The sequence below is a fragment of the Vanacampus margaritifer genome, chromosome 1, assembly GCF_051991255.1.
Source record: "Vanacampus margaritifer isolate UIUO_Vmar chromosome 1, RoL_Vmar_1.0, whole genome shotgun sequence".
Taxonomy (NCBI): Eukaryota; Metazoa; Chordata; class Actinopteri; order Syngnathiformes; family Syngnathidae; genus Vanacampus; species Vanacampus margaritifer.
Genome location: NC_135432.1, coordinates 18,559,644 through 18,584,334, shown reverse-complemented (window position 1 = coordinate 18,584,334; position 24,691 = coordinate 18,559,644). Strand labels below are relative to the sequence as shown.

General features: G+C 41.7%; 2 protein-coding genes and 1 pseudogene across 14 annotated transcripts in view; 2 read left to right on the top strand and 1 right to left on the bottom strand.

Moving 5' to 3' along the window:
- Positions 1–5,396, top strand: part of plch2a (phospholipase C, eta 2a) — a 145,007-nt gene extending 139,611 nt beyond the window's left edge. For 7 of the 13 annotated variants that reach the window (XM_077579892.1, XM_077579823.1, XM_077579813.1 and 4 more), the window contains one exon: positions 1,793–5,396. In XM_077579892.1, coding sequence (XP_077436018.1) covers positions 1,793–3,333 — 1,541 coding nt within the window. In that variant the 3' untranslated portion in view covers positions 3,334–5,396. Of the gene's footprint in view, positions 1–641; positions 727–1,792 lie in introns of all 13 variants that reach the window. The other 6 variants (XM_077579902.1, XM_077579867.1, XM_077579839.1 and 3 more) reach the window with 3 other exon arrangements.
- A 2,089-nt stretch (positions 5,397–7,485) lies between these two features.
- Positions 7,486–15,238, top strand: LOC144039766 (putative glutamate receptor). The gene is made up of 10 exons (XM_077553420.1): positions 7,486–7,610; positions 7,693–7,768; positions 9,464–9,495; positions 9,716–9,901; positions 10,645–10,868; positions 12,462–12,559; positions 12,962–13,179; positions 13,273–13,492; positions 13,568–13,818; positions 14,850–15,238. The coding sequence occupies exons 2-10, from the start codon at positions 7,705–7,707 to the stop codon at positions 14,946–14,948; spliced, it is 1,392 nt and encodes a 463-aa protein (XP_077409546.1). The 5' UTR covers positions 7,486–7,610; positions 7,693–7,704; the 3' UTR covers positions 14,949–15,238.
- Positions 15,239–22,204: 6,966 nt separating this feature from the next.
- Positions 22,205–23,384, bottom strand: LOC144062187 (general transcription factor II-I repeat domain-containing protein 2A pseudogene; annotated as a pseudogene).
- Between the last annotated feature and the right edge of the window lie 1,307 nt (positions 23,385–24,691).

Sequence of the window (24,691 nt, the reverse complement as noted above, 5' to 3'; positions counted from 1 at the left end):
AATAGTGATGGGACACTACTAAATCTCACATTTTAAGGTCATTTGGAGCACGGGTTTGATGAAAAATGGGCATGGCCACTTTCCTTTGAACCCTTATGTTTCAGAAACTACACTACTGGGTCAATCTTGACAAAATAGGAATTGTTGGATACAAGGATTCCAAATCTGTAATCATTTAGAATTTGACCTTGTGGATCACGTGACCTCAGCTTTTTTTTTTCTTTTCTTCAAAAGTTTCAAAGATGTATCCATTCCCTCAGATATTAATTGAATATTCACTGAAAGTTGGAGGGTATGGATACTTTGACTCCTTACTGCAGCTAAACAAACCAACTCAAGAAAATTCAGAAACTTTTATGTTTTAGAGAACATCACGTGGATCCACAAGGTCAATTTTAAGGTCAAGCTATAGGTCAAAAGGTCAAGTTACTAAAATATGCACTAATATTCTAAACTATTGCAGATTTGGATCCCTTGTTAAATTCCCAAAATTCCAAAAATCTAAATCCGCTTGGTTCAAATTTTCAGATGTTTCTGTGTGGTTTTGTATGGAACGACCCTGTTTGGGATCAGTTTGTTACCTCTATCAATCAATGCTTTTCTCTGGAAGTTCCCTAGCCCCCATCTCCCTTTCTTTCCAGTTTTTGCTGAACTCCTTTTTCCTGTTTTTCCCTTTGCACGCTCTCTCTGTTCCTAGTGCAGAATTGAGGGGATGACCAGAGCCAGGTAAACCTGCTGAATGCACACAAACTCAAATACTGTATATACTATTCATGTGCATCTTCACCCATATTTCTCTCCATCTTGCCCACCTTTTTTCTCCTGTCCACAATTCACTTTTAAGTGTCTTTTGTGCTTTTCTTTGTCAAGGTTTAGTTGAGTTTGAAATAAACATGTTTTTCTCTTAGTTTTCACATATTTAATGCTGCACAACCCAAAATCACAGTGCACAAAATACAATAGCCACACCACAAGACCACAGTTGTGACAAGATATAGTTGAGACATGAAGAAACTAGTAACAAAACCGAAGTTAGGTTAAAGTGCCATCTTTCTCGGCCATTTGGAGACATTGAAATCAATAAAATAAAAGCAACACAACGCCTTCTGTAAACATCCCTTGTGATGTTTTTGGGTGTTGTTGCAATATGTGACGACATGCCATTGTCCATCCAACCTATTTCATTGTATGTCAGAAGAATCTCGTTTTTTAAAATATGTGTTCTATTTAGAAATATGCATAACGTTATTGAGAATTTTGTATACAGTGTGTACGCACAATGCATGAAGAAGCAAAATAACGAAAATAATATAGCAAACAGTTAAGCAGGCAAAAGAAGAAGGTTTGTGGAACCCCAAACCCTTTAGATATAGAGCATGCATTTTACCTGCTAAAGAGGTGACCAAAATAAAATTATATTAAAAATACAACTACAACGGATAGAGACATAGGGGGAAGCTGAGCAAGAGCTTACAAAAGCACTATGTAAAAGTTTGGTGATGACAGGATGTCACAGGCCTGATGCAGCGATTGCAAAACAAATTGCAACAAAATATTAAATCTTATTCACTGGAATCTATTCATTTCTATTCCAGTACTAAATACCTAAATTTATGGTGTTTTGTTGCAAGCCAATAGGCCTCACTATTCCAATAGTTTTAGAGTGGAATGTATTCAGCATATTTGAGCTGCACTGGTAAATGCACTTGATCACTCACTTAAAGTAAGTTCAAATAATTGCAAAGAATATTCAAATAATCAAGTTTACAATTGTGTTCTTTGTGTTCCACAGACTGTTCCACAGTACAAAGCCCAACTGCTCCACTTCCACCGAATTCCAGGGATGCTACAAAGACACATTCCATCTGCTCTGTCACCATTCCTGAGGACACATTTTCTTTACAGCATTCCTCAACATTGCTGCGGTCACCCTCGTCTCCAGCGAATGCTGAATCCCACTTGACAGTTAACTCAAATCCATTGGCTAGCAGTCCTAAACCAGTGAATCGAGAAAACAAAACCCCCCAAACATTTACTCGAGCACTGTCTCTCCCGGTGACCTCTGCTGAACAAAATATCCAGATGGAATGCACCCAGGATCCCCAAACATTCCAATGTACTCGATCATCCTTGGAGCACACCAAAAGCCAGAGTGAAAACCTGCAAGTACTTACAGACCAGACAAACAATGTAGCGGCGGTAAAGTCTGAGGCCAGATTAGAAATGCATGTGGAGACTCCCGCAGGTGTATCTCAAACCGACAGCACTCTGTCATCATACATACCAATGAGAAGAACAAAAAGCGAAAGTCACGTTCGAGCGAGGGCCCAGTCGGTCGTACCAGAAGTGTGCACAGATGCTACATTGAACGACCGCCTTTGGAGCAAGCTGGAGGCGGGTAGCCATCGAGACAGCATGTCCTCGTCCTCCAGCATCTCTTCTAGTGACACCGTCATTGACTCGTCCCTAAGTAACCTGGCCAGGAAGAATCTTCCCAAAACAAGTGTCGCTTCCCACTGTCGCCATTCAGCACTCATGTCCTTCGATAGCCTACAAGTCAACAGAAGCAAGTCGAACCCAAATCTTCCGCAGAGTGCGTGTTCCAAAGATGCACTCGTGTCCCCTCGCCCGGTATTTCCCGTTGCCCTGACCAACAGACTCCCTCAAAGACGGCATACCTGGAGCCGGCTCTTCATGGAAGGGCTCAAGCAGTCATCGGCCCGGACTTCACCGACTGCTCCAAGCGCAACGCCCGCGTCGCTATCCAAAAGCCTCGGGGATCTCACATCCGATGATATTTCTTGTAACTTTGACAGCAAGTACCGTGGCATCAGTCGGAGCTTCATTGTCACACCAACGAGGGGCCATCTTCGAAAGGGCAGCCCGGCAAAAGCCCGACCTAACAGTGACTTGACAGAGCAGCTACGGAAGTTGACTGACGTGGAGCCACTTAAGGCGAGTGACTTTGCTCATGCAAACAGACCGAGTGAAGATCAAGAAGAATCTGTTGATGAGCCGCAAACAATTCGGAGGTCATCTTCCAGGAGCCAAAGCAGGGTGCGATACATTGCCAATCGAACCAAGAAGGCCCAGGAAAGGCAAAGGCTCCAAAGCTTGATTCAAAGCTATTCAAACTTTGGCCATACTGATCACATCAACGCAAGTAGTGCTTGGCCCATTGAGGAGAGGGGAAATCCCGAAGGGGCGTGTTGCATCGCGAGGAGTCCCTGTGCCAACCCAAACATGATCAGTCTGGCCACATCTTCAAGACACTTCCCTGCCTCCCCACAGCCTGGAAACAGGGAGGTCCTTTACAAACTTCCACTTTATTAACTTGGATACCTTGAAAAGAACACACGCAGCGTGATCTACTTTTTCAAAAAGTGTTTTTATTTATTTTAGTTCAGAAAAGGTAGCTTTGTTCAGATACTGGATTCAGAAACATTATCCTAACATACAAAACTACATTCCTCTTCACAAAGCAATCATTGAAAAGCCCTGTAAATCTGCAGCAAATGATAGATATAATGTATTTAGTGAAAATTACCTTTTTTTTTTCTTTTTTTTTTAAATGCCACCTTTATGATAATGACTTTGATCTAATAGGAAAAACATCCAGTAGCAATATGTAAAGTAGGGCCATCTCTTCTTAATCTTTACCCAGAAATGTATAATCTGAATTTTAGGAACATAATGCTGAGATTCTTATCTGCATATTATTATTATTATTTGTAGCCCATCCATCAAGCAATATTATAAGAGCGATGGCATTGTTATCATGTGAAACATAACGTGCAATTTTATGCTAAACGATGAGCTAATGTCTTTACCTGCTGAGAAAACAAATTATGTTCATATATTTACAAGTTTTCATCGATACAATTAGTTTGTGTAGTGATTTAATGTAATGCAACCAAGCTGCCAATTTTCTGCTCATGATTTTGACCTGTAGCATGTCACAGCACTGAGAAAACTACTCCTTTTTAGCCCCTTTTAGGTGACTGCATGTGTTATATGCACTGTATAATTATATTTATCCCTTGGATGAGCTTTATTTTACTAAGATGTTTTTTTTTTTTTTTTTTTTAAATCAGGACGTTTAAGGTCCCGGACTTTTTGTAGGACACTTTATTGGTGTTCCCAAGAGAATCACTTTGTAATTTGTTCTTCTGCATAATCCATGCTACTAAAACAAAGCACGTTTATTTGTCGGCCTGTTGTATTGTTTGTACTGACATGCCAGTTACTTGTGCAGACATTTTAGGGGCAATATTTAATTTAACAATGTGTAATTAAACAAATAAATTACAAACAATAATTTAATGTTTAATTCATTGAGTACCGATGAGTGACTAACTTGGAAAGGAAAGAAAAAAATGAAACCTTTGAGTGTGAACAAATTGTGACCCATGATACTGGTTGACACATGAATTGTTTGAATTGATCTTTTCCCATTTTTGAAATTCTCAAATCTTTGAATTAAGCTATTGCAGAGCCAAATGGATGTCAAATAACCGTTTAACTTTAACTGTTCTGAAAATGAAATTCAATTGTTCCGTATTTTATTGATGCTGACCTACCAGATTGAACTGAGCAGCCAGTTACCACTTTCTCACTTTCTCTCCAGTGCCATTCATGGTCAAAGTTGGGGATGTTTGATACCAATTTTTTTCCACACATCCATACCAGTACAAGTACTCAACAACTTGACTCTTGAGTACTGACGGATACCGATACCAAGTAACAGATACGACTGGGAGCCTACTTTTTATACATAAAATTTCTCTTAAAGAGTGTCAGATAATTTTAAAAAAAGACCTTCACTTTATTTCCAAAAAAAGGCAGAACAGTCACACTGCAGTTAAGAATTTACAATCAAAATAAAACAACTCATTCTAATTTAGGATTGATTTATAATAAATAAATAATAGTGCAAAATAAAGTTGTGGGCTTTGTTCAACATAAATTGAAGTATAAAATAATACAGGTTCAACTTTAACGTTAACCATTAAGCAGACACTATGAATGAATCAAGTCGTTTGAGCGGCTCTTCAACGTGATGATGGGAACCGTTTTTTTTTTTATTGAGACCCGTTAAACCCCCAACCCCATCGCTATCGTTGGCTTTTGGAGGGAGCGTCATCTTCACTTATTAGCGTCAATCAAACAATTAACTTGTAAGTGGGTCGTTAAGCTCTGAAACAAGCAAAAATGGGGGGCGGACACTGCTCATTGTGCATGCCTGCTTTAGCACCATGGCAGAAGTTAGAACACAACAAGCTCAAAAAGTTGTTTTTATTTTATGATTTGCCAGCCTTTGCACATCATTTTATGTTTTGTCTATCTGATGGCATTGTTTAAAAAAAATTTAATAAATCAGACTTCATGTTCAAGCAGTTACTCAGTACTTGAGTATTCTTTTCAGCGAATACTTTTTTACTTGTACTTGAGTGATTTTTTTTTAATGACTACTTTTTACTTTTACTTGAGTAATATTATTTTGAAGTAACGCTACTCTTACTTGAGTACAATTTTGGGCTACTCTGCCCGTCCCTAGTGAAGATAACCTCCGGTGGCTTCCAAAAATTGTTGAACACAATTGCGGTGTTCCAGATCTGAAGCGTCACGAGACTTTGCAGCTAAAAAAAAAAGTTTTGTTTGTATTGAGGGACTGCTGGGGCGTTCTACTTCAGAGGCTCAGCTGAAATTGAGCCTTACGCAAAGTGACATGTGAAAGGACTTGACCTTGGATTTGGTTTGTGTGCTTTCTGCTCTAATTATCAAGTCTGCTTTGTTGCGTTTACCAGAAGTCCCCTTTGGCAAAAACCCATCAGACCCCCTACTGAAGCGGAGATGTTTTTTTTTTTTTATAAAGACATTGGGCTGCCCAATAGATGTTAACACTGCCTCATGATTCCAAATTTTTATTTTTATTTTTTTAAGGAGAGAGCTCTCAATTGGATATCTTTTGAACATGTAGATAAACAGACACGGCCAAATGTTTGCGAATCAATTTTAACTGCTCTTTGACAATCCCTTTAAAATCCTTTTTGTAATGAGTGTGATCACAATCTGCATTGCACTGAAAAACAATTCCAGCCCAACTCCAAGCTTTCAATCTTCACATCCCGAAAAGGCACGGAGCCACTTGATGCTTTCTCACGACACTGATTCTTCAAAGCCTGCTCTATTGTCACTTTGTGCTTTCCAAAGCTGACGACCTCCTCTGGCTCGCTGTCACATTCTGCCGGGCCTCTTCTTCAGCTCTCAGAGACTTAGCGAAGCACAACATGCTTGTTTAAGCGCTGCAGACTCCATTCCAGCCAGCAAAGAAATACAAAAGACAGCTTCATTAGGATTCCTAGACAATCCCAGACACTCTTTTAAGGATGTATTTATCTAGACCGCTTGGTGTGACTTGTTCTCAATTGAAGCCCCCTTCACTGTTTGCCGCTTCGGTTCAGGCCGAACAGAATGTTTTGTCTCTAAAAAATGAATGCAAGCCCTCCTCCGTGATGAAAGTCACTACTTATTTTTAAAGCTCCATCAACTTGGGCGGTGCCAAAACCCACAGCAAAAACAAGATCGCTTTCACGGGACATGAAAAAGCAACAATTCACCAATGGTACTTAAAATGAGAAGAAAACAGGATTACACGCTTAAGAAGTCACTTCAACGTCATTTGTTTTTTTTCAGGAGTCGTGGAGAATCATGCCAATCAAATATTTAAGTACACTGTGATTGTTCGATTTGTTCAATGGGAAGTCAACCCCAAAATTGTCTTTTATTATGTTGTATATGCCACCACTAGTCCAAACACAGCATTATAATTATTATTGTGTTTGTCCAATATGATTTAAGCATCAATATCGATCTTTTTATTTATTTTTTTTATTTTTTTATCTTTCTCAGGAGGCAGCCATTTTGGCACTTGCTGTCTGCTGAAAATGACACCACAGTTGCTCAGGTAATGACCAATCACGACTCCGCTTCAGAAAAGAGCTGAGCCATGATTGGCGGTTATCTGTGCCCTTAGCAACTCTGATGTCATATTTAGTTGACAGCAACTGGCAAAATGCTCGCCCTCTAAGATTTTAAAACTGGTGGATTTTGCTGCTTAACTCATATCTTATCTCGTTTAAACTAGTGTGAGGCACATACAACAACATAATATTGTCAAGAAATTTTTGGGGTTGACCTCCCTTGAATTTGTTGGGGGGGAAAATATACTTGGAATGTCCATTATAGTAAAAATTTTGAATAATGTTTACATTATCAACAAACCAAGAGATCAGGGTCCAAGCATTCCTAAGGAAAGTTTGTTTGTTTGTTTTTTCAACAAGAATGCCTGAAAATCAGATCCAACTTCCGAATAATCCAATTGCCATACTAGACACCGACATTTGTCTTGAGATTTTGTTCAGCCTCTGTCTCAACAAACACGTTTGAGGTTTCCCCTATGTAGGCCCTCCCTCTGTCCTCCCACATTTAAACTCACCCACTCCCGTCCGTTGTGCATAACACTGAACACTTGCACCATTTGTTGACAAGTTCTTTGACTTCTTGTTGGTGATTTTTTTTTTTATTGTTGTTAAATCCTCGCATCATAGGTGAGTATAAGATTAATAACACAGAGAAAAAAGTATTTTTTTCAAATGCCATGTTGAAATGATATGCAAGTGTGATTTTCAGGCTTTTGTCAGAATGAAAGGCTGCATAGCTGTTGTTTTCGGCGTGGCAGCCCTTTGTAGATGGCCCTTCGCTGCAGGTAAGACCCGTGCTCATAATTCTGTGTTGCCATGAAAACTATATATTGCTGGCATCGGGCCGAAACATCAGAAGTCACAATTTGGCAAAATAATATTTATTAATTTTTTTTAAATCTATGCTTTGGGTTAGTCCAAACGGTTTCATTTTTACAAATTATTGACAAATCAAAAGTATTGAAAATGGCTTGCAATGTTAATGGTTCAACAAACATGCCGTTGGGGTCTCAGTGCATGTACTGTGTGCGTGTGTTTGTATATGTGTGTGTATATATATATATATATATATATATATATATATATATATATATATATATATATATATATATATGTATATGTATATGTATACACACACACAATGTATCCAATGTAAAGCGTCTTTGAGTGTCTAGAAAAATGCGATATAAATCTGATGCACTATTATTATTATTATGTGCCTTCAAATGCCCTCTAACTTTCATAGGACTTAATTTGACCTTCTGTAAACTTTGCAACACACTTATGTCTATTGTTTTCGATCTTTAAGTACTTTTTTTTGCAAAACAGAATTCACAACAATTTGATCCATGAAAAGACCAATATTTTTCCACTTTTATGCCTCTCCGCTGCTTTTCCATTCTCTGTCTCCTAGTTGCAACCTGCTGATGACACTTTGTGACACTCGAAGCTCACTTGCTCCCTTCTGAGAACATTCGGTTTGAAGGTTTGCAGTGGCGAAGTGCTGTTGATCAATTCTTAGGTGTTTCTTTGGTCTCATGATTTCTGAGAATGTACTGTTAAAATACCAAATCTAATTGAACCAGTAAATGCATTTGTCCATTTATGGATGAAACACATTGGTCATCAAACTGTGAATTTTACCATTTAGCTTCTTGCTAGAGAACATCAACTTGTGCAAAAAGTGCACAAAAACATTGAACAGTTGGATGTGAATTGAAAAGGTCAATTAAGTTCAACTGTAAAGATATCCCCCAACTTCACTCTGTTACAAACTGCGTGCCTCAAGCTCACTATCGCAGACGTTGGGCTCTGGCTGACCTTTTGAAAAGAGGTCTTGCGCCCAGCCACTTTTCTTCAATGTGATTCTGACCCAACCAGACTGTAGGGGTCCTGTCAAAGCACAATCCAATTGGGCAGCATTCCAATTCTCACCAGTGGACGGCCTGGCGCCGTGCTGCGTTCTAGAAAACGGGTGTCATGAGCCTCGTATGGCCCATCCATGGCCCCTTTTGTCATTATGACCAAAACACGCCCTCTCGTTCCTCCTCATCCTCGCTGCCCTTGTCTGTTGTAAGGTCCCGCAGACATGCTGGGAACACCACTAGTCACAGTTCACACTGATGCCACGGGGAGAGTGGAGGGGGCTCTTGTTTATATGCTGAAATGAAGGCTTGGAGAAGGCTCGTTACAGAGGGTTCCCTCACTTTGATTCCCAGATAGCCAAGTGTCATGCATTATTGTACACAAGGCCACTATTGTCCTTTAGTGGCCGCTGAGATCATTTACGGCTGCAGCCTGAGAAAGGCCACTGGGACACAAAGCAGCAATGGAATCCATCAGGCTTTTTGAAGCTGCTCCAAACCTAAGTTTGGAGACATCAAACCAAAGCAGATTTGTGCTTGCTTGGTGACTTTGACTTGTTCTTGAGAGAAATGTTGCTTCTTCTTTATCTTTTCTCCCACCCACCAACATTCTAGGCACCGCAGAGTTATCCATCACCACTATAAAGGTATTCATTTTTCTTCCCTCACAGTAAAATCTTAACTTCTTTTTTCTAAACTTTTCACTTTCAGACTCTCATCGTTGTTGTTTTACCACTACTGTTTTTATTGACAGATATAATGTGCTTGTTAAAAAATAAAACATTATGGATACATTCCAAGCAGATTTTGCTCTTCATCGCATCCACAATCCCCATTCAAATAAAACACTGCACTTGTGAATCTCAGGAAGAACCGTACACAATGGCCGAAGGCTCCGGAGGAGAGCTGGAGGGTTACTGCATCGACCTGATCTCTGAACTCAGCCAAATGCTCAGCTTCAAATACAAAGTGCATCTGGTGAAGGACAACCGCTACGGAGCCATGGATTCCAGCGGCAACTGGAGTGGAATGATTGGTGAAGTCATCAGAGGAGTAAGTCACTAGCATGACATTGGATGGATGGGGTTGAGGTCAGGGTTCACACCTCACTAAACCTGCCCTTCTTTTCAGGGGACGGGGAAAAGAGTGCCCATATGGTGATTGAATTGACATTAAAAAATGAAAATGCTTTAAAAAATATATATATATATGAAAACTCTGAATCTACATCTTACAGTCTAAAAATAGTTGGGTCAAAAAAGATAACCCAAAAATAGTTCTGGTTTGTTTTGTGCAAAACAATCCAATTTTTTTAGTCAAAATTAACCCCCTACTTTACTTATTAGTAGTAAGTAGTGGATCGATCTATTTAAAAAATATATATAATTTTTTATGAGTGTACATTAATAAAACCAACTATTAATATAATGTAATAATTTATAATAAATGTATATAATATAATTAATATAACAAAAATGTCATATGTTTTCCTCTTTGTCATCATATGTTAGCTTTCAGGGTTCATTTTAAATGTATTTATTTCTGTATTGCTGTCCATTCATACAGAAGAAGAAAGGTCAAACTGTTGTTTGAGCCTTGTAGTTTACTGTACTTTATTCCACCGCGCTAAGTGATTTTTTTTTATCTTGAACTTGACAAATACCCCATATATTAAAATAATAATTATATTAATAATAATAACAATAATAATAATAATCATCATCATGTAAGAGAAAAACTAATATAAATCACCAAATCTGCACGAAAAACATGTGCTCTTCCCATCCATCCACTAGGAAGCTGACCTGGCTGTGGCGCCTCTGACCCGCACTTTCATCAGAGAGCGGTATGTTGACATGACGGCCTCCTTCATGTCAACAGGCATAAGTTTCGTTCTGCACAAAGACGTGGCCTGCGGCGACAGATCAGTCAGCCTTCTGGCACCCTTTTCCACTGAAATGTGGGTGGGCATCCTCATTGCCTTCCTCCTCACCGGTCTTTGCATCTTCCTTGTGGGCAGGTATGTGTCACATTTTTGTTAGCTGCATTTTGCGAGAAACCCATTGCACAACCTGGCATTGAGCAAAAGTAAGTAAGTCACTACTATAAATCCTATGCTCTTTTTACACTTTCTGAAACCTTTTTAATTTTTTTTTTTTGGTGGGGGGGGGGGTAATTTTTTTTCATGAAATACCTAATTAAACCACCACGGACCATTCAGAGCTTCCATTCTCCATGACATTTTTTTGTACAGACTTTTTTTTTTTTTTTTTTACCTTTTTTCGGTACACTTGTGCAAATGTATTTAAAAATAATTCAGAGCAGTAATGAAAATAAAAATCATCTATTATCATACAACCTTATCCTCTCCCTGAGCCGTCACCTTATTGTGGTGGAGGTTTGTGTGTCCCAATGATCCTAGGACCTAAATTGCCTGGCTTAATGTCACCCATGAAAAAAAGCTCCTAGGTGTGAAGGACCAGACGGCTCATAGACCTCCTATGATGAATAAAATACCTGGACCTCGCCCGTACGCGGGGCACCGGGCCCCCTTTTAGAGCCAGTCCTGGAGGAGCATCTGGTGGCCAGGCCTGCACACATGGGGCCCAGCTGGGCACAGTCCGAAAAGGCAACATGGGTCTCCCCTTCCCATGGGCTCAACACCTGTGGGAGGGGCCAAGGAGGAAGAGTGCACAGAAAGCTGGGTAGTGGTTGAAGGTTGTGCAATCCTCGGCAGAAACTGGCTCGAGAGACATGAAATGTCACCTCTCTGTCTGCAGGAAAGCGCTTAAGCTGATGTGCGAGGTTGAGAGATTCCAACTCGACATAGTCGGGCTCGCTGAGACTCATGGCTTTATTTTATTTTATTTTGTGCGCGGGGAACTCTCAGATTCTGTTCATGGGGTCCTGTTTTGGTAGTCTCAGCATTGCATCACTGCTTTTTGCAGTTGATGTGGCACTGTTGGCTTCTCCAAGCTGCGACCCTGCAACTGTCACTGGAACGGTTTCACAGCCGTGTGTGAAGTGGTTGGGATGAAAATCGGCACCTCCAAATCCGAGACCATGTTCCTCAGTCGGAAAGGGGTTGAGCGCCTTCTCCGAGTCGGGGATGAGATCCTCCCCCAAGTGGATGAGTTCAAGTATCTTGGAATGTTGTTTACAAGTGAGGGGAAGATGGAGTGGGAGATTGACAGGCGGCTCGGTACTCGGGAGGGATCCCAAGCGGAGGGAGCCGCTGCTCCTCCGCATTGAGAGAAGTCAGCTGAGGTGGATGCCACATAGTATGTTTCCCAGCTTGCTTGGGAACACCTTGGGATCCCCCAGGAGGAGCTGTTTGAAGTGGCTAGGGAGAGGGAAGTCTGGCTTTCCCTGCTCAAGCTGCTACCCTCGCAACCTGGCCTCAGATCGGTCATTCAATCAGAAGAGAATGATGACGATGATACAATCTTATGTTATTCATTTATTTTTAGTTTACGCTAATATAATTTACATTTCTTTCTCATACATTGCATTTTGCCATATACATTCATTCCAATTGTTTTTTTTAGAGAAAGAAAATGTGTTGCCTCTTACATCTCTCCCACCTTGTACATTTGTTTTACTGTTTTTCCAGGATCAGTCCCACTGAATGGGCCGAACCCGACAAAGACGAACACCAATTCACTCTACTGCACAGCTATTGGTACATCACAGGAGCACTCAGCCTGCAAGGTATCCCAGCAACCAGTTGAACTTAGCCACATAAACTCTACACTCTGCGGCAAAAAGCACATTTCTCTTTTCTATCTAGCACTCCAGCATTCAGAAAGGGAGAAATCTATCCTTTGCGGCTTCAATGGAAATTGTTTGCTTGCTTGCTTACAGAAAGTAGAAAATCTGGTCAAACATGATCTGTTTCAGTATGTTTATAAACAGATTCAGAATTGAAATAAAACAGATTCATTCATTTTGTGTTCATTTAAGTCCATTACAGAGGTCATAGCACCATGAAGCCTTTATTAATAACATACTTAACTGTCATGCAAGTGTAAAATGAAGTTACCCTATGTCAATGCTCATTTCGGTACATGCTGGCACATACATAAACGCACAATAATCTGTCTGTGCTCTCAGGCGCTGGTCCTCATCCTAAAGCTGCCCCTGGAAAATTAATCAGTGCCATCTGGTGGCTGTTTGCTATATTGCTACTCGCTTGCTACTTGGCCAACTTTAACTCCGCACTGCATTCCAATGACAAGCACATCTCCATCAAGACCTTTGAAGACCTCGCCAACCAGGACAAGATCGAATATGGCACAATGGATGGTGGATCTACCATGCTTTTCTTTAAGGTGTTCAGTGTTCATTGGCAAGTGTTGTGATCATGTGATCTTGAGGTCTCTGAAAGTCTTCGTTGGGATGCTGTTTCTCCTTTACTCTTCAAGGATTCAAAGAATGCAGTGTTAAAGCGCATTTACCAGCACATGGAGCGTAAAAAGAGCTACGTGGCAAGCTTGGAGGAAGGCATTCGCCGCACGCAGGAGGGAAACTTTGCCTTCATTGGTGAAACCGCGTCTTTGGACTATGCTGTGGCTCACCACTGCAAACTGACCCGTTCCCAAGACATTGTCGCCATGAGAGGCTATAGTATCGCTGCACGTCAGGGTGAGTCCCAACTAGTGATCATCTTTAAGGAGTCACTAACTTCCCAGATTCAAAGTCCTCATTCTCCTCCTCCAGGCTCCCCATTGCTAAAATCCCTCACTATGGCCATTCGTCAGATGAGCGAATCTGGTCATCTAGCTTATTTGCGGGACAAGTGGTGGGTCAGCAGCTGCTTGGGAGATGACGGGACCTGCACCTCAGGGACCCTCCAGCCTTATGACATGCGGGGTATCTTTCTGCTTCTCGGTCTTGGGCTGGGTGTGGGCCTCCTTTTTGCTCTGCTCGAGCTCCTATCCAAGGCTCGCAGTCGGGCCCAGGAACAGAAGGTATGAATGGAAGCATCTCATTCTGTAAATAGGCCTTTTATTTCAGTCTGGCATCCCTGATGTCAAACACGGTCTTCTTTACAGTCACAGAAGTGTTAAAAGTAAATTTATCAAAACTTAAAATCAATTAATTGTTTGCTCAACATGATGAACATTTAGTAAGACTGCTGTGTAAGCCTGGAAGGTGACTCTCTTCACATTAAAGGATAACTCAACACTAAATCATTTTTTGGGGGGGCTAACTGGATAAACTGTTGTCTACAAATGCTGTCTAGTCATTACTTTGACATTCTAGTGCATGTTTGTTGAAAGCTCAAATTTGGGGCAAAAAAAAATGTGTTTGGCGCCATCTTTAGGTTAACACTGGGATAAACTCAATTTGGCTGTTTGTCCTCTCATTACACGAGACCATACATACTACGCCACTTGTTCCGCATGACGTAGTCGCCCCCCGCCACCCACCGGCTTATTTTCGTACACGCCTCCTTAAACGCCTTCTTCGTGAGTTGCTGTTGTCAATCACAGCCAGACCACGCCCATTCGCAACCCAACGGTCCTCCAGGCAACACTCCCTTTAAGCGCCAATTTTAAATTTTAGTGAGGGGCGGTGAGGGGCTCACTTCCTGTTGAGTTATCCTTTAACACACAATGCAGCTGACTTCAAAACGTTTTGGGGGGATTTATGACAGAGATGGTGATTTATATTTGTTAAATAAATGAATTAAATAAAAACATATTGAGCTCCAGCAGAAAGGGCCTTTTCTTATCTAGGGTACTGTACGAGTGAACTCAATCTCAAGGTGGATGCCATTTTTGAGTTCCTTCGCAAAATGGCTGCCATTGAGGCACAATTGGTGTCTCCTCTTGAAGAACTGATTGCTAATTGGGCTAATTGAAGCCCCATTGAGATCTCTTTCTTTGGGGTTTAAGGCATTTTTGCTGGAATGGAAATACTGAAATGCTGACCATGCCGTCGACAAAGCAAAACATTTTGAATAGTGTTGCACCATTTTTCTTGGTCCCTGTTACAGAAATCCTGCTGCTCGGTGTTGACCTCTGAACTTAATCGACGCTTTGGCAGTGGAGGAGATGTGACAGAGCAAGACGCAACTGACAAAAGCAAAGCCTAATGCAAACAAGCCACAGACGGAGAGGACGTGTGTTTTTCCCCACAAACACACTCACTTTTTTGTGTTTCTATAGTAATACTTAGGTGATGTGTGATTTTTAATATCTGTCCACAAATCTGAATGACATTATAAAATACAGCCAAATGTAGCTTCATGCTAAGACAAAAAAAACTAATACTATCATTGGTAAAATGCTAATTCCTATTAATAATGCATGATGTCCTAAATTGCAATTATGTCTTTACAATGTATCTTGCTTGATTCATTCAAATAAATATTTCACTCTTCAATGTTGAGTTTTCTTTCAATGTGCACAGTCTTAACCACTCTCAGAGATATACAGGTTGTTCTGCATCACTGGAAAGAAGACTGTCTGAGTAATCACATCACAACCACTAACAAAATGAAGTAGGCTTAATGTTAACATAACTTAATTTATCAAAACAGCATATTCACACTGATAAAGATTTTATAATCAATTTCACATATCTTCAAATTCCTTCAATCTTGGATAATTTTTTTTTTTTTAAAAGCAGTGCACACTTTTTGTTTTTGAATGTGTTCCAGCATATTATAATCATCAACATGCCTTTTCATAGTAAATTTCATTCTTTGTTATAGCATTTCTATATATAAAACACTAACTAACTAACAAAACAATGGCAAGATTCAAGTAAGACGTCGTCAACGGCAATGAATACAAAAGTGACCAACCATGGATTCTACGGAAATACGAATGTGGATGACAAAAACGCTCTGGTGTTCCTTTAAGAACCACGTACACCATAACTGTTGGGTGCCCCCCTCACTGTAGAAAATGAATGAATAGATAGATGTCATCTTCTAGTACCATTCTTGCACACAGCATGTCGTTCCACTCTTTCACCGCTTGGCTGTGCTGTTGGATTTCTACTGTCAAGCAGTATATTCATTCACTTCAGATACTCTTGGAAAGCACGCAAACATGCCTGGGTGCCTTTATTGGTTTTACTGAAGTTTACTCAGAGTGGAACGTGTAGTTAATTTGCTGTAAATAATGCTTTACCCCATTAGCTTCACGTGTGAAATGGAGCTGTTGCCACCGAACTATGGGCAAGAGGCAGCCAATCACATGGCACATATAGACTAACAACAATTACTACATCCAATTGCATCTATGGACAATTTATTCCACAGGTAACATAATATGGATGGTAATATGCTGAATACTAACCAAGTTTGTCACAGACAAATTGTGCATTGCAGTGCATAAGGTTGTGCCATGCACAGCTTTATAACATTACCGTACTGTATAAGCAAACACATACAGTGGCCTGTATAGCCAGACTCCATGCATCAATAGCTGCCTGTATGTTCATCCGAGTAAGTGTCTTCTGGCTGTGTGAAACGACCTGCACGTGAACCTGCTAATCAGCTTCGGGACTCATTGATTTAGTGCCGGCAGGAGAAACTGACAGGATGAGGCTGAGAAGGCAGGGATGGAACACGATACGTTGCATCCATGAGAAAAAGTGTGTGCGTGAGAGGTAGAGTAGAAGAAGACAAGTATTGATTTGGTGGCAGGCAGCTCTTGACAGCTGTGCTAAGATAGCACTTACTCCCTCCGCCACAGTCTGCAGCTCAGTTGACAGGGAAGTGGCTAAGAAGATTAAGCTGTAAATCCCGCAGATTTCCTGCCGCCCCCTTGGTGCCTTAAACCTGCGCAGGCCCATCCCCCACCAGTTAACACACTGTCCCCGTTCTCGCAATTATAAGCCACCTTATTAAGGAATATGACATTGATTTGAATGATTTCAGGTCTTAATGGTAAACAGGTATGAATGGATTTGTTTTGAAAGCTTCTGCACTCAGTCACCACTGGATCAGAAAGCCCATCTTCGTGTGGAGGATGCGTTCAGCAATAGCTAGCGATCATTTAAAACTTGGCAACTCTTTCCATTTAGTGGAGTCCTAACTAAGGCAGCACTTGTCATGGTTTGGGTTGGGTTAGGGCTAGTTTTGTTGCCTTTTTGTCATGGTTCAGGTTTAGTTTGATTTTGTCAGATTTCTTTAAGTTTCTGTCATGATCTGTTGTGTTGTTTTTCCTTGTGTGTCTCTCTTGGTCTCGTTAAGTGCAACCCTGCCCTTCCTCGTGTCAACCAATCAGTGCTCTCAGTCACTTGTGTCTTGCCCAGGTGTGTCTCGTTTTGTCATTAGTGTGTGTGTGTATAGTCTCTTGTCTCCCCCCTGTCTGCGTCAATCCATTATTGTTTCCTCTTGTCATGGTGCTGCATTTGTGCCTTGTCGGTCCCCCCGCGTTTGGCCTTGCTTGCTTGATGTTTTTGTTTGTCAGACAGAACTTTCTTTACCTCCTTGTTTTTGTTTAATTAAATCCCTTTTTGACTGCAACTCTTTCTCCTCGCCTTGCTTCCCTGCACTTGGGTCTGCAACCACCACCCCACCTTAACAGAATGGATCGACTAAAGAAAGACCCGGCGGGAGGCTCTGAGCAACGCCCTGCACACCCAAAGTCTTCATCTTGCTCTCAGCCTGCCGCCAACTTCCCCCACCCGCTTCATGCCGATGTGGCTCCTGCCCCAGTGCAAGGAAAGCGAAGAACTAAACAACAGCGAGCCAAGCTGTGCGGCCCCTGGCAGCTTCGCCTGTGCCGCTGCAGTCCCCAGCCGCTTCGCATGTGCCGCTGCAGTCCCCGGCCGCTTCACCTGTGCCGTTGCAGTCCCCAGCCGCTTCGCATGTGCCGCTGCAGTCCCCGGCCGCTTCACCTGTGCCGCTGCAGTCCCCAGCCGCTTCGCATGTGCCGCTGCAGTCCCCGGCCGCTTCACCTGTGCCGCTGCAGTCCCCAGTCGCTTCGCCTGTGCTGCTGCAGCCCCAAGTCACAGAACTTTGTCTGCTGCAGTCTCAAGTCCCCGTCCCGGCTCAGTGGCAGCCTCAAGTCCCCGACCCGGCTCCACAGCTGCTCCCTCGCCTGTGCTTAGGCAGTCCCTGGCTTCTTCGCCTCAACCGCTGCAGCACCAAGTCTCATCACCTCAACCGCGACAGCCTCAGACCCCTGTTTCGGCGTCGCGAGCCCCGCGGCCGCCATCAGATCCACCCCAGGTAGCGCATTCCCGCGGCAGCTGGGCACCTCTCGTCTGTCATCCTGAACGCTCTTGTGACTGACTCTGTGCGGCCCTTCTTTGTTTGGCGTTCAGTCACCCCTTTCTGGTGATCTGACACTGTGGGGTGGGCATCATAACATCATGACTCCATCGCATCTAGCAGCCAGTTTTTTTACTATAAGCTTTTACTATACCTTGAACTGCGTCGCAGCTTCCAGTGAAGCGGTACATGGCTCCTTTTAGCCGGGGGTGGGCTGGTCTCGTTCAGACTTGCTGTCTGAAACTCCTGAGCGATCCAGTGCCCACTCTTCATGATTCGTCCGTCTCCCTGTGAGCTTCATCTCAGAATATAGCTGTCAAGTCTTCTATGTAGTATATATTTTTTTTATTCGCCATGGTAATCTAGCTTGTATCCAAAGCCATAGCCTCTGTGCTAAATGGCAGTTGCCCAGCGGCGCCAAGTACAAAAGTCCAGCGGCGCAACCCAGCGTGTCCCGGCGACGTGAAAAATATATATCTATAATGTAAAAATATAAACAATCTGCTTTCATATTTATCTATTTCATGCTGCAGTTTTGGTCCTCCATACACCAAGGCCAAGCAATACAAAGGTGAAAATATTCACAAAGAGGGTGTCGACTGCCAGACACAACAAGCGTTTTCTCATCACAGCTACATCTCACGGAGGAAGTGAGTCACTGCCTCACTTTGCTCAAATGCAAACAAAATGTGAAAATATTTGGTGCACTTTATATCACAAACATAAATAGAAAAGAGATAACCTTAAAGATCAACAAATGTCATTCAACCCCTTTCAAACACGATATGTACCTTTTTTTTTTATTTATTTTTTTACGCTATATCCTTAATAAATACACATTTTCTTGCACAATCCTGATATAAAACTAACTTAACTACTGTTGTCATGTTACAGCAATTTTGCAGCATCATATTTACCGGGCCGCCTGTGGTAACATTATGGCCATAATTATCACGACATCTGATGTTGAAAGTTGCTGACCATTTTTTGCTCATTTTCTGAACACATTTGAGAACGGAATGTTTTAAATAATGGTGCACTAAAATAGTAAGAGGTTATTCCTGATTCTTCTGTTCACCGCCTTTTCTGCAGCCACACGCCTGTCAATGATCTCAGAATTAGAAATTCTAACAAGCATGTCACCACTTTGAACTGAGGGCTTGAAGTGCTTTGAGTCTGCTGCTCCCTTGGATGCAGCAGGCAAAGTCTGCACATTGATCTCTCTGACTTTGACACTCTCCCACTTTCTCTCTCATTCCCTCTCTTGCCGCTGGCCTACTGGTCTGTTCTCAGTCTTCTCCTCTTTTTGTCCTCTGCACTCTATTTATGAGGAGAATCAGGAAAGTTCTACGACTGGTGTTACAAACGGTGTCTTTGAAACAAACTATTGAGTTTTCCCTATCAATGTTGGCTACGTCTACAAAAAATTAATTAAACTAGACTAAGTGCATTTTTTGCAGAAATTGCGTGGCAATGCTGAAAGCTGAATGCTAATAGCTGAATTCTAAGATGAATGCTTATGAAGTAAATTGAAAGATAAATTATGTATTATGTATAAGTATTAATTGAAGTTCATTTAGATGGAAAAGTGGAAATAATGATATCCAATGGCAAAATGCAAAAAAAAAAAAAAAAAACACTCAATAGCTCCACCTAGGCATGCAGTACCCTCCATTCATTTAGATGGAAAAGTGGAACGAGTGATATCAATGGAAAAATGCAAAAAAAGAATAATCACTCAATAGTGCCACCTAGGCATGCAGTACCCTCCATTCATTTAGATGGAAAAGTGGAATTAATATCCAATTGAAAAATGCACAAATAAATAAAAATGAATCACTCAACAGTGTTACAGTGTTTTAAAACTGGAGATAAATCTTGGTCTCGAAAGTTTACAAGACCTAATTTTTGAAGGACTCTTTTCGGTCTCAAGAATGGCCAAATGGACACTGTATATTCCTGGCCCATCAGACCAAAATGGAAAAAAAAAAGGTTCCTGAATAGTAGTATACATTGATATATTTTTGTAGGCAATGCAGCATTGGTCTCTAAAAAAACTTTTTTTTTTCTCCACTCAAAGGATCTTTACAGTCTTTTAGTATGAATTGGCGTTTAATGTGCCAAAGACACTTGCATGGTGAGGACACCCAGACCATTTTATGGTGATATCCATGAATCTGTATTTATAGTTAGGTGCACCTTGCACATATTTATCCTTCCTGTTCAGGTACTACTCCATTGGTTGACAGACTGTTGCTTTAACTTGACATGCACTGCAAGGATAACTAAGTTAAATTTGGTACATTAGAAAATAGCACTGACAATGTATAAATTGTACTACAAACCACAGCCTAGTCAAATAGAAAATATAGAAGGAAAGAGAATGTAGATAAGACCTCTGAGGGAAGCAAAGTTTCGACAAAATGAAATCCAGGACTAAAATAAAACTGAATTTTTTCTAAGTGGTGTGAAAGTATGGAACGATCTAGATGAGGACTTTGAAAGGGTGCCAGACATTTTTTTTATGTTCAAATGTTTGCTTAAAAATAAGAATGAAGGTTGATGTCATGATTTTGTTTTTGTTACTATATTATTTTTGTGTGATGTTTGAGTTACTTGTTTTGAATGTTTCAATCTTGTAAAAAGGGTAGGCAAAAATAAGTGTGAGCTTCAGCCTATGCCTTTTCGGTCTCTGTGTCTTTTTTTAAGTGACTGATCAAATTTAATTGTCATTCATTTATACATACAGTATTGTCTTTTGCTCTCAAACGCTACTTTAACCTTCTCTAACATTCTTTGTGAAAACGAACAGACTATTGAATTATCTGAATTATGTAACCATGGTCTTCCATAACAAGCCAGTGTCTTCTTGTGCCAGTCCCAAACCCGGATAAATACAGAGGGTTGTGTCAGGAAGGGCATTGGACGTAAAACTTTGGCCATATCAAATATATGACTTCCATACCGGATCGGTCGAGGCCCGGGTTAACAACGACCGCCATCGGTGCTGTTGACCTACAGGGTGCCGGTGGAAACTGGACTGCTGTTGATCGAAGAAGGAGAGGAGGAAGGAATGTACGTAGGAAGAAAGAGAAGAGAAACACCAAGAGTCTAGGACTGAGAGTAGGAACTTTGAATGTTGGAACTATGACAGGAAAAGGTAGAAAGCTGGTTGACATGATGTAGAGGAGGAAGGTGGACATACTGTGTGTTCAGGAGACCAGGTGGAAAGGGAGCAAAGCTAGAAGTTTAGGAGCAGGGTTCACGTTATTCTATCATGGTGTAGATAGGAAGAGAAATGGAGTAGGAGTTATCGTGAAGGAGGAGTTTGTTAGGAACGTCCTGGAGATAAAAAAAAAGAGTGTCAGAGTGATGAGCCTGAAGCTAGGAATCGAAGGTGTGATGATCAATGTTGTTAGTGGTATGCGCCACAGGTGGGATGTGAGCTGGAGGAGAAGGAGAACTTTTGGTTGGACCTTGATGAAATGATGGAGAGCATCCCTAAAAGTGAGAGAGTTGTCATTGATGCAGACTTCAATGGACATGTTGGTGCAGAAAACAGGTGATGAGGAGCTGATGGGCAAGTTTGGTATCCAGGAGAGGAATGCAAAAGGACAGATGGTGGTTGACTTTGCAAAATGAATGGAAATGGCTGTTGTGAAGTTTTTTTCCCAGAAGAGGCAAGAACATAGGGTGACCTCCAAGAGTGGAATTAGGAGTACACAGGTAGACGACATCTTGTGTAGACGTTGTAATCTGAAGGAGATCAGCGACTGCAAAGTAGCGGTAGGTGAGAGTGTAGCCAGACAGCATAAGATGCTAGCGTGTAGGACAGGGGTGGGCAATTAATTTTTATCGGGGGCTGCATGAGAAACCTGAATTGTGTCAGAGGGCCACCAACTTTCTTTCATTGTAAAATGCTCAAATTAAATATTTTGAATAGCTGGTACTGATAATCAGAAGAATAAAGCACTCTGTAAATATTTATATTAGGTTATGTGAAATTGTGGTGTATTGGTTAAATAAGAAAAACAATTATTGAACCAGTGCAATTTATTTTTAATTTGTTAATCTCCACAAACAATAACTTGTAATGTTTTCCACCTCATGTTACCTCTTCAGTGAGAATAATCCAATCTGTTCTGGGCTTGAACAAGGGCATTGAAATCTGGCGGAATGTCTGAAGGGGCTACGCGAAGGACAGCTGAGAGGTGGTCATCAGTCATAGAGGATCTGTGTTTGGATTTGTTGAACTTCATAACTGAGACTGTCTGTTCACAATGATAGGTAGATCCAAAGAGGACTAGGATCCTCTGAGCATGCCTCCTCAGGTGTGGAAAGTTCTCCTCTTTGAGGGCGGAGTAAAAGTCCAGCAGTGAGACTGACTTGAAGTGATCTGTCAGAAGTGTGTCAGACTGCAGATCAATGAGTTCCATCTGAACTTCACTTGGTGCATCATCCACACTGCAGTTGAAGGGAGAAGAAACCATGTGCATTTCACTCTCAAGAGTTTTGAAATCTTGAAATCGCCTTGAAAACTCTGCATGCAATGCTTCTAACATGGTTGAGTACTTTTGGAGATGATCACCTGATCTTTTGGCTTCCTTAAGTGTTGGCAAGTGGGTCAGAATGTTTTCCTTCACTTGGCTTGAGAGAAGCTGCAGTTTTCTCATGAAAGCCTTCACTGCACTGTACATCTCATGCACAAAAAGGCCCTTGCTCTGCATTTTGACATTTAGTTCGTTCATTAGTGCAGTCACATCCACAGCGAATCCGAGGTCTGCCAACCAGTCGTTATCTGAAAGTTCTGGGACGTCATGACCTTTCTGAATACAGAACTCTTGAATCTGGTCTCTCAGGTCCCAGACACTTTTCAGAACCTTGCCAAGGCTGAGCCACCTAACAGTGCAGTGATAGCTTATGTCACCATGTTCAGCCTCATTTTCCTCCAACAAAGCAACAAACTGTCTGTGATTTAAAGCTCTCGCTCTGATGAAGTTAACTATTTTAGTGACAGCATCAACGACATATTTCATTTTTAACACTGTCTTACACAACACTTCCTGATGTATGATACAATGCAAAAATGTCAATTTCTGATCAGGGTTAATTTCTGTCACTTTACCCTGCATTCTCTTTAAAAGTCCAACATTTTTCCCGGTCAGATTTGGACAACCATCTGTTGTCACACCTGTAAGCTTGTCCCATTTCAGTCCTAACATGGCCATACATGCATTTACCTCTCTGAACAAGTCATTACCTGTGGTTGTCCCTTTTATTGACTGCATGGCTGCCAACTCCTCCGTGATTTGAAAGTCTGCGGTTATCCCACGTAAGAAGATGAGCAGCTGGGCGGTGTCACGTACATCGCAGCTCTCATCCAAAGCCAGAGAAAAAAAGTCAGTCGGCCGCTCTGTTCTTCAGCTGAAGCTCTAAGTTTCCCGCGATGTCCTCAATCCGCCTCGTTACAGTGCGTCGGGAGAGTTACACGTTCTCAAACGCGCCCTTTTTCTCTGGGCACATCAGCGCAGCAGAGTCCAATAAACACTCCTTAATAAACTCTCCGTCGGAAAACACCTTACTTTTTCTGGCGATTTTGAGAAATGACATAACTTGTCCTGACGGCTGATTCTCTGGGAGTGTGAAGTTTAGTGAAAAAGTAGTGATGTAACACTTTTCAAAATAAAAGTAAAAAAAAAAATTGTTTAATTTATGGTGTTTATGATTGGCCTCACGCGGGCCGGACAGGGACGTACAAAGGGCCGGATGTGGCCCGCGGGCCGTAATTTGCCCAGGTCTGGTGTAGGGGATGACTCTGGTGGTCAGGAAGACAAAGACGGCAAAGGCAGAGCAGAGGATGAAATGGTGGAAGCTGAAAAAGGAAGAGTGCTGTATGACTTTCAGGAAGGAGTTGAGACAGGCTCTGGGTGGTCAGGAGGTGCTACCAGATGACTGGACAACTTCAGTAAATTTTATCAGGGAGACAGGTAGGACAGTCCTTGGTGTGCCATCTGGAAGGAAAGGGGATAAGGAGACAGACTTGGTGATGGAATGAGGAGGTGCAGACGTGGATCCAAAGAAAGAGGTTAGCTAAGAAGAAGTGGGACACTGACAGGACTGAAGGAAGTAGACAGGAGTACAGGGAAATGCAGCTTAAGATGAAAGTAGAAGTGGCAAAGGCCAAACAAGGGGCTTACGACAACTTGTATGCTAGGTTGGATAGTAAGGAGGGAGAGACTGATCTATACGGGTTGGCAAGGTAAAGAGACAGAGATGGGAAGGACGTGCAACAAGTTAGGGTAAGAAAGGATAGGGATGGAAGTGTGTTGACAGATGCCAGTAGTGTGATGGGAAGACCGAAAGAGTACTTTGAAGAGTTGATGAATGAGGAAAATGAGAGAGAACGAAGAATAGAAGAGGTGACTGTTGTGGACCAGGAAGTCGCAAAGATTAGTAAGGATGGAGTGAGAAGGGCATGGAAGAGGATGAAGAGTGGAAAGGCACTCGGTCCTGATGATATACCTGTGGAGGTATGGAAGTGTCTAGGGGAGGTGGCACTAGAATTTCTGACTGGGTTGCTCAACAGGATCTTAGATAGTGAGAAG

What these genes read in the sequence shown, in the direction of transcription:
- LOC144039766 (XM_077553420.1), top strand. Translation starts at nt 7,705, where the DNA reads ATGAAAGGCTGCATAGCTGTTGTTTTCGGCGTGGCAGCCCTTTGTAGA. An exon ending in TATCCATCACCACTATAAAG is followed by an intron (nt 9,496 to 9,715) that starts GTATTCATTTTT and finishes TGTGAATCTCAG; the next exon opens with GAAGAACCGTACACAATGGC. An exon ending in TTGGTGAAGTCATCAGAGGA is followed by an intron (nt 9,902 to 10,644) that starts GTAAGTCACTAG and finishes TCCATCCACTAG; the next exon opens with GAAGCTGACCTGGCTGTGGC.